The sequence below is a fragment of the Colletotrichum lupini genome, chromosome 2 (genome assembly GCF_023278565.1).
Source record: "Colletotrichum lupini chromosome 2, complete sequence".
In the NCBI taxonomy this organism is placed as follows: domain Eukaryota; kingdom Fungi; phylum Ascomycota; class Sordariomycetes; order Glomerellales; family Glomerellaceae; genus Colletotrichum; species Colletotrichum lupini.
The window spans coordinates 4,165,290-4,179,733 of record NC_064675.1 but is presented as its reverse complement, the minus strand read 5'-3'; the positions used below and the strand labels follow the sequence as shown (position 1 = coordinate 4,179,733).

At 53.0% G+C, this 14,444-nt stretch overlaps 5 protein-coding genes across 5 annotated transcripts; 3 read left to right on the top strand and 2 right to left on the bottom strand.

Annotated features, from left to right (window-relative positions):
- Positions 1–3,394: 3,394 nt before the first annotated feature.
- CLUP02_03569 (WD domain-containing protein) lies at positions 3,395–5,428 on the top strand (the record flags this gene model as incomplete). The annotated part of the gene is made up of 5 exons (XM_049282589.1): positions 3,395–3,527; positions 3,581–3,662; positions 3,730–4,621; positions 4,679–5,146; positions 5,201–5,428. The coding sequence occupies 5 exons, from the start codon at positions 3,395–3,397 to the stop codon at positions 5,426–5,428; spliced, it is 1,803 nt and encodes a 600-aa protein (XP_049139732.1).
- A 360-nt stretch (positions 5,429–5,788) lies between these two features.
- CLUP02_03568 (uncharacterized protein) lies at positions 5,789–6,752 on the bottom strand (the record flags this gene model as incomplete). Its single annotated transcript, XM_049282588.1, has 2 exons — positions 5,789–6,290; positions 6,355–6,752. The coding sequence occupies 2 exons, from the start codon at positions 6,750–6,752 to the stop codon at positions 5,789–5,791; spliced, it is 900 nt and encodes a 299-aa protein (XP_049139731.1).
- A 384-nt stretch (positions 6,753–7,136) lies between these two features.
- CLUP02_03567 (uncharacterized protein) lies at positions 7,137–7,550 on the bottom strand (the record flags this gene model as incomplete). The annotated part of the gene is made up of 2 exons (XM_049282587.1): positions 7,137–7,248; positions 7,393–7,550. The coding sequence occupies 2 exons, from the start codon at positions 7,548–7,550 to the stop codon at positions 7,137–7,139; spliced, it is 270 nt and encodes an 89-aa protein (XP_049139730.1).
- A 2,467-nt stretch (positions 7,551–10,017) lies between these two features.
- Positions 10,018–12,474, top strand: CLUP02_03566 (transmembrane amino acid transporter; the record flags this gene model as incomplete). Its single annotated transcript, XM_049282586.1, has 7 exons — positions 10,018–10,181; positions 10,305–10,994; positions 11,057–11,469; positions 11,525–11,685; positions 11,740–11,805; positions 11,863–12,257; positions 12,321–12,474. The coding sequence occupies 7 exons, from the start codon at positions 10,018–10,020 to the stop codon at positions 12,472–12,474; spliced, it is 2,043 nt and encodes a 680-aa protein (XP_049139729.1).
- A 1,117-nt stretch (positions 12,475–13,591) lies between these two features.
- Positions 13,592–14,287, top strand: CLUP02_03565 (uncharacterized protein; the record flags this gene model as incomplete). Its single annotated transcript, XM_049282585.1, has 4 exons — positions 13,592–13,688; positions 13,852–13,970; positions 14,054–14,123; positions 14,175–14,287. 4 exons carry the CDS (start codon positions 13,592–13,594, stop codon positions 14,285–14,287), a joined length of 399 nt encoding a protein of 132 aa, XP_049139728.1.
- Positions 14,288–14,444: the final 157 nt, after the last annotated feature.

Here is a 14,444-nt window from a genome sequence, read left to right as displayed (position 1 = left end):
CCATGGATGGTAAAGAGTAGGATGGCACGATAGGATGGGCCACAGCACAGGCCAAGGGCCATGATTCTTGGTGTGTGTGACACGGCGGGTGGATGGACGAAGAACGCAACATGCTTGGTCGCCCTCCCAACCTTATTGCCTGCGGGGGGCTTCATCACTCATTATTTCCGCGCCGCGCCCCAACTATGAGATGAGAGGAAAGTGTCCTTTCCGGGCGGTTTATGTTGGTCAAGGTATCTTCGATGAGCGGCTACAAATACCCATACGGTGTGGCTACGAGCTGAGATCACCTAGGTGAGATGTCGTCTTCTCACCTTGGCCCACCCAAGAATTGTCATATCCCGAAGCGGCAATTAATGTTTACTCTGACAGGAACCTATCTGTATTCTGGTGCGGGTTTACCACCTTTTACCACTCGTATATACGAAAACTGCGTTACCATCTACATTACTGTACATATAACCCACCTCAAGGAAGTTAGGAAGGTATGTAGGAGAGAACAGGGAGGCTTCAAGCACACGCGCAGGCGCTAGGCCGTTAATAAGTTAGCAAGGTTGACGCAGGTTCTCCCGGTTCTCAGACGTCGTCAAACTCTCCCTCGTTTCCATCTTTGCTCTGCGGATACCAGACCAGACGATCCACCACGGACACAACCCTCTCACTCACAGTCATCACACCCACACGCCTCTCGTCCTGTATACTACTCCGTGCTATACTGTACGCAAGTAAGTACGGCACGGATACTTCCATTTCGTGCCTCGACCCCCCTTTCACTCAGGTTCCCTCCTCTGTCTCTCCTGTTTCTCTCTCTCTCTCTCTCTGTTTCCTAGTTATTTTCCTCTCACGCACACACCCCTTTCGCTAAACCCTTGCCGTGCCTCGCTCCTCAGCAGCCGCCCTCAAAGCTAAGAAACCCGTCACGTCTTCCAATGGAACATTCTGCATCTGCACCCGCACCCGCAACCACAACCCATGGCCCACCCATCCACAGTTCACAGCTTCACCCCCTCAAACCCTGTACCACGCATGCGTTATCCACACATCTTCCACCCCTCCCCCCGTGCGGCTTGCCCTGGCCCAGTGGGTGCTTGGATGCTTGTGCTCTGGTGCTTTGGTGGGTGCCTCACTGCCATGCCAGTTGTGTGTGCCACCTCGTCGGCCGCATCTCCGTGTTGCGCATCTCCATGCGGCAGCGCTGCATCTCACGATAACTCCCCAAACTGCCTTCTTCTGCAATACCCAACCCTACCGTCACACCTTAGCCACCTGCTTGCCTGCCCGCACTTTTACCCCCCCCCCCCAAATCCACCCTGTTACTTCTGATGATCCTCCTAGAGTTGGCCTTCCTTCTGGCGGCTATCGCCCATAATAGATACATGCAGGCGAACCCCCATTTCCGCACAACATCTCTTATCTCGATGTCACATCAATTCAAGAGCGTGCCGGTAACAAATACACTCGCTGTAGTACGTGGCTATGAATGGACGTGTTTTTTGTTGGTTGCCGCCAGGGTTGTGACATCCGTCCGCAGCGGCGTACGTGCGAATAAACAGCACTTGTAGTCCGAAGGTTTTGGGGCCGCGAGCTTGCACGGAGCTCTGCCGATGTTTGGGAAAACGGTCGAGCGGGTTCTCTTTGCCGGACAGAATCTGCTTCGTACTCCTGTCACGATCCAAAATGCTTCTTCACTTGTGGAACAGAGTAAAGTTCCGATGCCCATGCTAGAAAGCGACGCTTCGGATTCTGGAATCAACCAGCTAGATATATCAAGCCTGTCGACTGTGGTGTTTAGTAAACATTACGATATATTCACGTCCAGGACTACCATGATGATATCGTTCGTCCCGCTCAATCACACGGGGCTCGACTTCTTGTCAGACCACCGCAGTTGACTCTGGCGATGCTGTGGACTCTTAGCTGTAGTAGAAATCAGGCTTCATCGGTAACGTAGGCAATCGCATGGTACGCCAGGTAGATAAGCAAGAAATTCACAAAGCGCGAAATTGACCGAATGTACCTTACTGAGTAGCAGGTCTTCCACGGATATAACATCAGTGTAAGCATCTGCAAGCCAATGGAAACAGAGGCAGGAAATGCCACACCAAGATTGTGAAATGAACCAACTCGGGGATTTATATCAAGTTGTTGCTTACCTACCAGGTTGGGCGATGCAGGTAACCAGTCAAAAAGGCGGGAGCAACATCGAGGCTGGTGAGAACGGGACCTGAAGGTTTGCGAGACTGAGGTAGGTACGCACGAGGTACGGAGTGCGGGCTGCACCTATACCCCATCGCCCCACTAGTAACACGCCCCCGCTCCGAGAGCTAGCGTCAACACTAAGGTCCCCCTGCCCTACTGAACCGATTCAGTCGCCGCCGCCTAGGTACCCACGTACCAAGTCCCAAGCCTGGGCAGATTGAAACCACCCACACCCGCTGGAAGCAGGCGCCACACGGAAAGGGACCCACCTTTGGAGCCAGCTCGCCAGAAAATAAAAAGATACACTACAAAAAACATAGAAACGCACAGACCTGGACTCCATCTCTGTAGCGATGTCCCGGTCGATACCTGACGCTACATGACTGTCGCCCGTAATGCCTGCTCCATACCCGTCAACGCTCGCTTGCGGTCCCCTAGTGCCGTACCGCTGTATCTTGAGCATGTATCGCAACTGACCCAGCTACCTCCCGGTCGTCTACCTTAGCTTGGCGTGCACCTGGATCCAGGGGGGGCGGCACAGAGCAGTTCACCTCTGATGGGGTACCCACCTTTGGATCAAATCCCCAGGCGGCTCCCATCCGTCTTCTTTTTTCGCCTGTGCACCTTACACCTTGCGCCGTCTCCTCTCGTTCCACTCGCCAGCCTCTTCTGGACGGGTCTCTTTCTCTCCTTCCACCTGCCTTGCCTAACCCGAACTTTTCTTCCCCTTCCTCTCTTTTCCCCCATCTCCGCCGTGACAGACTCGACACGCGCGCCGCGCACATAACATCATCAATCGCGAGCACAACGCCTTCCCATCTCATCATCTCCTTACGCCAACCGAATTCCATCCGCGTCGCGCAGCACCCATCTGCGTTTTCCTGACTGGACGGCTCTGCCGCTGTCAACGCAACCACCCTAGACCTTACCTAAGGCAAATCGCGCCTTGTGCCTCAGTGCATCCAGCCGATTGAAGGGGGGCCCATAGCCGCAACAGCTAAATTTTCCGAGCCACGACAACCTCAAGACCAAACCCGACGCATCTTTTCCATCATCGACACTCGATTTTCAGCTTCCCACGGTTATATTTCCCCTGATAAACACCGTCACTTCATCTCTCTCAACACCACGTACCCCACCGGCGCGAATTGTTTGGTTCCGACCTTGAATACTCTTGTCGACTCCAACCGCAACCATGTCCATGTACCCGCATCGCGCCATGGGCGCGGTGCCCCCCAATAACTCGGCCCGGCTCAATGAGCTCCTCGACCAAATCAGATCCGAGTTCGACACCCAGATGCGCCAGACGGAGGGCTATGAACACCAGAGTAAGACAGTTGCGGTTGACACCTATCGTCAGTCACGCTAACGAAATCTCCAGTACAGGCTCAAGTTCAGGAGATGCAGCTTGTTAGAGAAAAGGTGTACGCCATGGAGCAAGCGCAGATGAACCTCAAGCAAAAGTATGTCGATGTCAATGATTGCGAGCCGAGTCCCTTCACAAGAAGCTAACAGCGAGCTTTTGAACAGGTATGAAGAGGAAATTGCCATGCTCCGCCGCCAGCTTGAGGGAGCTCGTGGAAACGCGCCCCCAAGCATCGGCGGTCCTCCTCCTCACGCGGGCCCGTCGCAACAGCCCCCTTCCATCACCCCCGGCACCGGTCTCTTCAACGGTATCATGACCGGTGGTGGCCAGGGCCAGCTGGCCCCTCCTCCGCCCCCTCCTCCCCCTCAGGACCAGCAAATGGGCCCGCAGCATCAGATGGCCCAGGGACCTCCGGGTCTGCCTGTCCCGCCTCCGCCGCCGCCTCAGTCGCAGCAGCCTTTCCAGCAATACCCCCCGGGTCCCGGTGGGCCCGTATCTAATGGGCTCGGCTCCCAGCCCCCCCAGACCACCGCATCGCCGGGTCCGGGCAGACGTGGAATTGGAAGACCACCTGCAGCTGTCGGTCCGGCTACACCCCAGATCAACACTCCCATTCCTTTCCCGGGCGCCACCCAGTCGCCTCAAGTCAGCCATCCTACTCCCGACCACGCGCGGATGGGGGGCCCCCACGCTCCGCCGGTGGGAAACGCCCTTGGCGATCTTGACCCTGATCGCCTGCCGCCTCACTCAAAGAAATCGGGTCACGACTGGTTCGTCATCTTTAACCAACACGTGCCTCGCATGTTGGATGTCGATCTTGTCCACACTCTCGCACACGAGAGTGTAGTCTGCTGCGTGCGCTTCAGCCACGACGGCAAGTACGTAGCCACCGGCTGCAACCGCTCCGCTCAGATTTACGATGTTCAGTCTGGCGAGAAGCTCTGTGTCCTTCAGGATGACACTGTGGATATCACTGGTGATCTGTACATTCGCAGCGTTTGCTTCAGTCCCGATGGCAAGTACCTCGCTACCGGTGCTGAGGACAAGTTGATTAGAGTAAGTTTTGACCGAAAAGGCATTTTGGCATGGGCTCAGCTGACTCTTCTTTCTTAGGTTTGGGACATTCAGTCCAGAACGATTCGCAACACCTTCTCCGGCCACGAGCAAGACATCTACTCTCTCGACTTTGCCCGCGATGGTCGCACGATTGCCTCTGGCAGTGGAGATAGAACCGTCCGTCTCTGGGATATCGAGCAGGGCACCAACACCCTGACCTTGACTATTGAGGACGGTGTCACAACTGTTGCCATTTCTCCCGACACCAAGTATGTCGCCGCTGGTTCTCTCGACAAGAGCGTCCGCGTTTGGGACATCCACCAGGGATACCTGCTCGAGCGTCTTGAAGGTCCCGATGGCCACAAGGACAGCGTCTACAGTGTTGCCTTCTCTCCTAATGGCAGAGACCTCGTCAGTGGTAGTTTGGATAAGACGATCAAGATGTGGGAGCTCAGCACCCCTCGCGGCTTGCCCAATCCCGGACCCAAGGGGGGCCGTTGCGTCAAGACTTTCGAGGGTCACAGGGTAAGTGATTTATACACCTGCAAAATTCATAAACAGATTCGCTAATGTACTCAGGACTTCGTTCTCTCTGTCGCGCTTACGCCCGATGCCGCTTGGGTCATGTCTGGTTCCAAGGACCGTGGAGTGCAGTTCTGGGACCCCCGCACTGGCGCTACGCAGTTGATGCTTCAGGGCCACAAGAACTCGGTCATTTCAGTTGCTCCTAGCCCAACGGGCGGCTACTTCGCCACCGGCTCTGGTGATATGCGGGCGCGTATCTGGTCTTACCGAAGCGTCCAGTAGAAAAATGTCGCTCGGCCATGGACCGGATACCTGTACGTGGGATAAAGTTGATGTTTCTTGGCGAAGGCTTGTTTAGTGGCCAGAGATGTATACCAAACAGCGGGTGTCGAAGAGAAGAGGTTGAGTTGCTCTGTTACTAGGGAGGGTTTCGTTTGCGGTGGAACAGGTTGTCCCTGTCTATGTCTTGGAATATTCTCAGAGAGAGACGCACAGGCCGGTATGGGGCGTACAGGCAGGGACACGTCGGAATCTCGTAGCAAATAGCCGTCGCTAATGAAATATTTGAAGCTTTACATGACTCCTGTCTCTATATTATGTATCGTTTGGTGTTGTTGGGGAATCTTTGTTACGTGAATGTCTCTACATGAGGGAACTGAATAAATCGGAAAAGTCATCCGTCTTTTTTGCCTTTTTCTTCTTCTTTACTGGCTTTTCCTCCTTTGCTGGCTTGCTAGATTTAGTCTCAAGAGGAGGCACATTCGCCAACTTGCGTTTCTTTTGAGGGATGGCGGGTGATGTTTCATCGATATTTCGTGATGATGATGGGTGGTGATCTAAAGGTTTCGCAGCAAGCTTGAGTTGGTCCCGAGAGATGGCCACTCCGAGACCCTTTGAATCGGATTGTTGTTGCTGCTGCTGGTGATGCCTCTCATCTGCCACGGCGACTGCAGCAGCACTTTTGGTTGCTGAAGATGATAAAGAGGTAGTAGTGACATTGCCTGCTGGTGTGGCCTTTTCCCGAGGAGCAGGAGCAGGAGTAGGAGCCAGGAGTGTGACGGCTGAGTTGATGCGTGCTAGGAGACCTAGGAGGACCAGGCCTAGGGCGGCGTGTTGGTTGTCTGCTGCTAGTTGTGTAAAGGCTCTGTAGTTCTCGGGTCAATATCGGTAATAGGTACATATCAATGGAAGGAAAGGTAAGGACTCACGAGAAGGACGAGGGGATGGTGGATTCTAGCAGCATCCGCACCCTAGCAGCGACATCTTCGTCTAGCGCATTCTGACGACGTTCAGCGCTGCCGTTGGGCTTACCCCCAGCAGCTGCGGCAGACTTCTTCGAGGAGGACGAAGAAGAGGACTTTGACTTGAAGCTGAGGGCGCGCCGGTGACGGGCCTGGGCTTCGAGGGCGTCGTGCAGGCGGCGGACGGCGCGGCGGAGGAGGTCAAAGGCGGACCACCAGCGGGCTACGCGGTGCTGGTTCTTGTTGCGGTGGTTGAAGCTGTCGAGGATGGCGAGGACGGGGACGAGTGTTGCGATTGGGGTTGTTTCTCCATTCGGTGTTGTTTGCGCTGCTGTTGCGGCGGTTGTGGTTGTGGTTGTCTTCATGTCATGAGATTTGCTTTTTTCGTTTGTTTTTCTTTCTTTTGGCGCGCTAGTAATTATGATCCTCTGAGCAAAATGGAGTAGCTAAAGCGAATTGACTTTCTAGAGTGTGAGGCGTGGAAGGCTGCTGTCAGATGTGATGCTCGCGAATCTAAAAGTCTGATACTACAGGTACTCTTGGTTGTGGTTGGTAAGGTGAGAGTGCAAGTGGTGTACGAAATATGATAGGGGGACCGTGCACTTTCCAAAAAAAAAAAAAAAAAAAAAAAGAAGCAACGACGGACCGGATGTTGATCGATTTGGTTCGGATCGGAGCGTGGTTAGTCTCGAGTAACGTACCTGGCGAAGGTTAATTATATCTTTCTAGGAGACAGTATGTACCGATCATCATGAGGCCTCAAATTTGCCCTCCATATCATTCTCTATCCTTCTTTGTATCATTTCCTCGTCCTCTTCAGAGAGGGGCACACGTCTAGACAGAGGAGGCTTGAGGCGCATGCTACGTGGGACAGGACCAGCGGCCGGCGCAGATGAGAGTCAGTCAACGTACGCTATCGCGTGTACTAATCCCTAGAGACATCTATCCTGTAACGTAGGGCAAGGTCTCGAGCAACGGTGATCTCGTGGAATAGCGAGAGGGAACAAAGAAAAGGCAACAGAGTCTGTGCATTGCAAATTCGTCCGAGGCCCTGGGGGTGTAACACCATCTATGTGGTTGAGCTGCTTTTCTGGGACAGGCCTGGTCATGAGATACTCGAAGGTTGCGAGGTTTTTTCGGATGACGGGGAAAGCTGAAGGCATGTGACATGAGGCTCGAGCATCTGGGGTACTGCGGTAGTGTAAAAGATTGAGAGGCTCGGCGGCAGATGATTAGTTGCAAGGATTCTTGCTTTTGACTTTTGGGAAAAGTCTAGGTTGCGAAGTCGACTACATAGAACCGTACTAGACTAGCTACTTGGCGGGGTGGTGATGGCATCATTTACATCTGAACCTCCATGCATCAACCTGTCTCAGGAAGGCATTTGGATGACATGTCATGTGGTCCTTTTTTTGGGGGGGGGGGGGGGGAGTATGCAAATAGCGGTGAGTAACAAGGTAAGGTAAGATGAGATAGGATGCGGAGAGATCTGGGCGGGGGACTCGGGCGGTTATCTTAAAGGGACGGATAGAATCTATCAATATCCGAGGTCTTCAGTCCGGCGGCCGCTGAATATCGAGTGAGAGTCACCTTATAATTATGGATGTGATAGTTGGAATAGGAATTGTCCAATCTCCTTAGCTAAGAAAATGTCCGTCAGCCGTTTGATGATGAGACTCCACAATCGTCCCGTAAGTAGGCAAAACATGTGGAGGCAAGGAATAAAAAGAAAGAAAAGCAGAGACAATGGCAGATGATGTCGAAAGACTTGCAGGACGACATTACGTACTGCAGACGTCTGGCACCTATTACCTCGTACCTTACCTTAGGTAGTCAGTACCGTGATACCTTGGGACGGTATGGTTAAAAGAGAGGCGCAGAGAAGAGAAGCAGGCTGACCGGCGCAGCAAGCCGGGAGGGTCGAGGGGTTGTGCTACCCAGGTGGTAGTGGAGAGTGCGGAGCCAGGGTTGGTTCAAGTTTGAAAGTTTGCAGGTTCTGGCCGCTGCAAAGGCCCTGCAACAGGCCCTGCCACTTGCAGGCGACGTGCAGCAGGAGCGCCGTTCCATTCTCTGCCATTGTCCAACCAGAGACGCCGGCGCGATAAGCCGACCAACTTTTGACGATGCAGACGGCGTCATGAGAATCAAAGGTTGTGACGTCCAGCTGACTTTGCTTTACTTTCTCCTGTGAGCCCCTCTGTCGCCCATATCTCCCCTGCGTTTCCCTGTTGGTGATTAGGCAGTTGCCAGTTGATGCCTCCAAATCACTTCCGCTTCTCGGCAGAGGAACCCCTCTCGATCCTCTCTTTCCGCTCCCGCACCGAGCCATCTCTCGACTGCTATTCGTCGTCGTAGTCTCGGGTTGCCTTCTCGGATTCCGTTAATGCATGTCATGACATATCTGCAGATATGGCCGGCGATAGCCAGCCCGCCCCCCAGGACACCATCCGACCCAACCTTACCTAAGAATTAGAAAGTTACCTGTGTCAGTATGTTCGATTCCAAGATGCCAAAGTCCTGGCTACACCCGCTACTGACCTACCTGGGATAAGGCACCTGGACACCTTGGGGGCGTTAACGGTTTACCTCTTCATCAGAACCTTTTGAAAGGTAAGAGAGAGTGGAAAGAGGCAAAAGAAGCATTGGCCTTTTCTGACTTGAGGATCGTGTTGGTCCCTCTCATGTACCTTAACTTGTACCTTACCTTACTGAGTACTCGATTGAGAAGTTGAGAAGGAGGGTTCCTTCCTTGGCTTTCCAACATTAACAGGCCAACTTTACCTTCGTCCTCCTTCCAATTTTTTCTCCAGCTTTCCTCCCGCCAAACTTCTTACTTACTCGTGACCCACGGCAAACTACCTAGTACACATACGGCCACAAATAGTGTACCGAGTATGCCAACACCCATCCATTCGACTCTTGGGTCTTCTTGTCTTGAACAACCCAAGTTCAAAGTTCTTCCTAACGCCACGACGTAACAATCACTGCCCGTTATCTCTGTCGTTCCGCCCTCCTATCCACTTGGACGTGGAGACTGGAGCCAGACAGGATAGAAAAAACCCAGTCGGACCTCAGCAGACACTTGCGACAAGACCCAACCTGCGCTTCCGACAACCCACTTGCACTAGCAACCCATCTCATCTCCCGCAACGACTCCACTTGGGGCCGGCCTTAGTAGGGGTGCCTTGGTTTTGCTTTGCAGCCTTTGCTTGCTTTGGGCTTGGGGTGCGTAAGAGGAATAAGGCACATTTGCCTTTTATCGATACACGGTCTTTTCGACCTGCTACTACCTAAGGTACCTTACACTACTAAATCCCGTACGTACTCAGTAAGGTGCCGCGCTCACGCCGTGTGCTACTACTCCGTCCCGACCAGGTTTATATACCACCTCCAAGGCTCAAAACGCCCGCGCGAACAATAGCCCAGTCGCGACCGTCTACCCTGCCCAAAGAGTCGACTACAGATTTTTCTTTCTTCCCTCTCCCTCCTCTTCTTTCTCTCTCTCTCTCTCTCTCTTCCTCTGTTCCTGTCGCGACCGTCTTTCATTCGATTCGTCGTTGTGGAAAAAGAACGCCGTGGAAACGACTTTAATCAACCTTTGTTGTTGCTGGAATCCACGAGCTTTTCCCCATGCCCTCGAGAAACCCGTCCACCTGGGACGAATACGAACGGGGCGCCTCCCCCCAGCGCTCCGTGAGTATCGACTCCAATGCCGTAGCTGAGGACCAGTCGCTCCTGGGAGCAGATGACGACGGTGACTACGGCAGCAGTTCTCACGGACTTCGTCGCAGAAGGTTGTTATTCCTGACCCGAGCCGAGTAGCAGATTATTGACGTCAGCTTGCTGCCGTTGTCTCTGTTGCTGCAACGCGGCGCACGACACACTCAGTTCACCCCGCTAACCAACCCCTCCTACAGATCTTCAGTAACGCGGCACCTTGCCGCCATCACAGATATCGGCGGCGTTAACAGTATCCGCTCCTTCACCCGCAGTTGGGCGCGTGCCGCAGGCTTTGCCGAGGTCATTCCCCAACGGCCGTCCTTTGTTTTCGCCCCTGACCAGGTCCCAATTGCCTCGTCGTCCACCGATGGCCTCGACTACTCTCGCAGCCATGTCGAGTCCGGTTCCCACCCGAGGACCTCCCTGCTGAGGCAGCACCTGGAGGCCACCCCCGAGACGGCACCGAGCGCATCGTATCAGAATGGTTCTTCCGCTTCTGGCGCAGATGACAGCGCTGTGCAGACCGATTTCCGCGAGCGCGAGCGCAAGGCAGTCGAGGCGGAGCTGTCTGGAGCCTTCCGTGGTTCCAGCTTTGGGAGTGGCCGCCGACCGTCACAGTCCATCTTCGCGGTCCCGCCTCACCTGGCGACCCCGCCGCTGGTCGGAAGTTTCAGCTCGTACAGGACGTATGGAACGATTGCAGATGTTGATGAGCCATCAATGGCCCAGGCCGGTGAGCTCTGGCGCCAACAGCAAGAGGCAGGGGGCAATGTGCCTGATGGAGAGAACATGCCCATTCTCGTGAAGGAGGTCGAACAAGACGGAAAGATTATCCTGACTGTGGAGGGACAGTCCACGCTACCTCAGACCATCTTCAACTCGATCAAGTGAGTGGTGCCCCTGTTTTGGCGCGCAGTGAAAGGCAAGACAATTCTAACCTGCGGCGCAGCGTCCTAATCGGTGTCGGTCTGTTGAGTTTACCTATGGGCATCAAGTACGCCGGTTGGATTTGCGGCATGATTGTCTTGGCAGGCTCTGCGGCTGTGACAGCATACACGGCCAAGCTTCTGGCAAAGTGCATGGATCTCGACGCCAGCTTGATTACATTCTCCGACCTGGCCTACATCTCTTACGGTCGTAACGCGCGTATCGCCACCAGTATTCTCTTCACCCTCGAACTGCTGGCTGCCTGCGTCGCCTTGATCGTCCTGTTTGCCGATTCTTTGACGCTCTTGTTCCCGGGCTTCCTGAGCGTCAACATGTGGAAACTCTTGTGTTCGATTATCATGATCCCCCTCAACTTCCTCCCGCTGCGCCTTCTTAGTTTTACCAGCGTTATTGGCATTGTCTGTTGTTTCAGCAGTAAGTTACCTTTCTTTCTCCACGCCAAGCTCTGATTGCTAATGCATGAGGCCAGTCGTCTTGATTTTGGTGGTTGATGGACTAATCAAGCCCACGACTCCGGGCTCTCTCATCGAGCCGGCCACGACCTACCTGTTCCCTGCGAACTGGGGTACACTCCCCCTGAGTTTTGGCCTGTTGATGAGCCCATGGGGTGGCCACAGTGTCTTTCCCAATGTGAGTATTCGTTTGTCTAGGTGAGCAAGTGCGGCATACTAACGATTCATCAAGATTTACAGAGACATGCGCCACCCTCACAAGTACCCGAGGGCCGTCAAGACGGTATTCACGTCTGTCGTCAGTAGCCATCATACGTTTCCCGACCCCCCCTGCTCACTGCTGACCGTTGACTAGTACCTCTTGGACGCTTTCACAGCCGTTGTCGGCCTGCTGATGTACGGCGACGGTGTCATGGACGAGATCACGGCCAACATCCTCCAGACGAGCGGCTATCCCCGTGCCCTTAACTTCCTGCTCTGCATCTTCATCGCCATCATCCCCCTGACCAAGATTCCGCTCAACGCTCGACCCATTGTTGCCACGTTGGAAGTTTTGACCGGTATCCACCAGCAAGCCGTTGCCGACAGCTCGGCCATGGTTGGGCGCTCTGCCACCTTCCGTGGTATCATGAAGGTTGTCATCCGTGTCGTCACCGTGTTGGTCTTCCTCGTCATTTCCATACTGTTCCCGGCGTTCGATAGCATCATGGCCTTCATGGGAAGTGCCTTATGCTTCACGATTTGTGTGCTGTAAGTTTGCCCTTATTCGGTCTCTGATGTCGACTGAGAAGACGAATCTGACCATACCCCTAGTTTACCTTTGGCGTTCTACGTAAAGCTCTTTAGCAAAGAGATCTCCCCTCAGGAGAAACTACTTTGCTACGTCTTGATGACCATCTCCACGATTCTCTCGGTTGTGGGCACAGTCTGGGCCTTCTTACCGAAGAGTCTTATTGGTGCAGAGTAAGGGTGGTCAGTCACTGTTTTGGTATAGCTTCTGGCATCAAATGGCGTCCGCATATTGCGATCAATTTGGCTCTCATTGCACGGCGCTGGTGACATCTGATTTTGGGTGCCTGGTGTGGAATAATGCTTGCTTGGCTAGTAAATGGTCGTATATATGATGTGTTGATAGTATGTATTGATGAGCTGCGTGTCTGTTGTAGACAACGCCCATATGGAACACATTCAAGTAATAGCATTGGGACGCAAAGATGCGCTTTTTCCAGCCTGGTCTCTGTGCCATCAAAGGGCTCTGATACGGAATTGACACCAAGAGATATGTGAACGCCAGTATGCACTTCTAAAGCGTACTTATGTACAGATATCTTCTATGTACTTGCCTGCCTGGAATAGATTGAACGAGAAATAGTGTTGATACACACTCACGTGGAAGATGTTTAACTCGGAAACGATGTTTTCTCTCCATCAGAGACCATGGTTGAGCATGTCTTGCACTCACTGCAATACGAGCATTATTGAAAGCGCAGTAGATTAGCAGGATACGAAGCTGTGAACTTGAGCTTGTCTGTACCATTCCCATGGCAGAGCTTTCCAAATCAGCAAACAGTCATTGGTTGCTAAACCGTAACATGCCGCACTATAAAACCCGTTGGTTTTGAGACTCAACGCCCGCGCCCAAGTTTACCGACCAGAGGCGTCACAGTCACCATGGGATGGATAAGCTGAGGACGATGGAGTCTTGCCCCTGTACACCTACCTACCCAACTTTTGTAGTATATCTGTTATAGCTGATGATGAGGAGGAAAAGACGCGCCCTCGTGTAAACCCGCATAGGTAACAAAGCCAACCTCAAGCAAACTTGCGTATTCGATGAGGACTGACATTGGTGTTTATCCTCTTCATGGATAGCAAAAGGGGCGCACTTTGAAAACCCAAAGGCATAACAAAGGATATATAAATACATGTCGCCCAAATTGCGCTGTGACTAGTTTCATGCTTGTTGAGTGATTCTATGTGAATCGATTTCAAGGTCTGGCAACGGCATCGTTATCAATAGCGGCAAGAATAATGTGCCCCCCCCGCCCCCCCCCCCGCCCCCAAGCCACACACATACACACACGATGTTTCTCTTACTCACGTACATGTACGCACACATGCACTACAATGTCCCGGCCAATGACAACCAGCCTCAACAGCAAGATTCAAAAAAGGCCCCTAGTGAACCTTAGCGACCCCGCATTCCGAGGGTATCTCGTGAGAAGCCTGGAGAGAAACTGTCATGTCATGTTTTGTCATGTCGTCTCTATCATGATGCTCAACTGGATAAGTAGATACGATATCGAGTCAGTTTCAATGGGCACGATAGCTGTGCTCCGTATAGCCGAAGAGATCGGCAAAGACAATACATTGCCTCATCGACATCCACAGATACAGAAGGGGTTCATACTTGAACATGCAAACAGTCACGCATCCCGTTATCAGCTCTCCTCAGACTATCCAGTACCATACAACTAACAGATATTAACAAAGGGGAAGAGAGGGGAAAGTCAAAGGAAGGTTAAGCAATGCTACGTGTCCAACAGACAATGGGTGTCGACAAAACACACGGCCATGACCGCCGACCATCGACATCACCAACCCCCTTCTTGCTGGGTTGCCGACGATAGATAGATAGAGCTGGGGGGTACTCAAGACGGTGCTGAGCCAATTCCGGGGTTGCCGATCCTGTGGAGAACGGTGCTTTTTGTCTGTATAGCATACACGAATACAGTGCCTTGTTATCTATCGACTATCATGGGGTTGGCGATCACTCATGACTCGAGTCAAGTGAGGGGTAACACGACACACTACTCAGCCAGTAATTAGGATGGACGGCACTCAAAAAGGTTGGGGGTTAGTTTGCCATTGTCAGAAGACGTCCAATCCCCAGACGGGTAAAATATTTCACAGTGAATAGTAAAGAAACTGTGATAT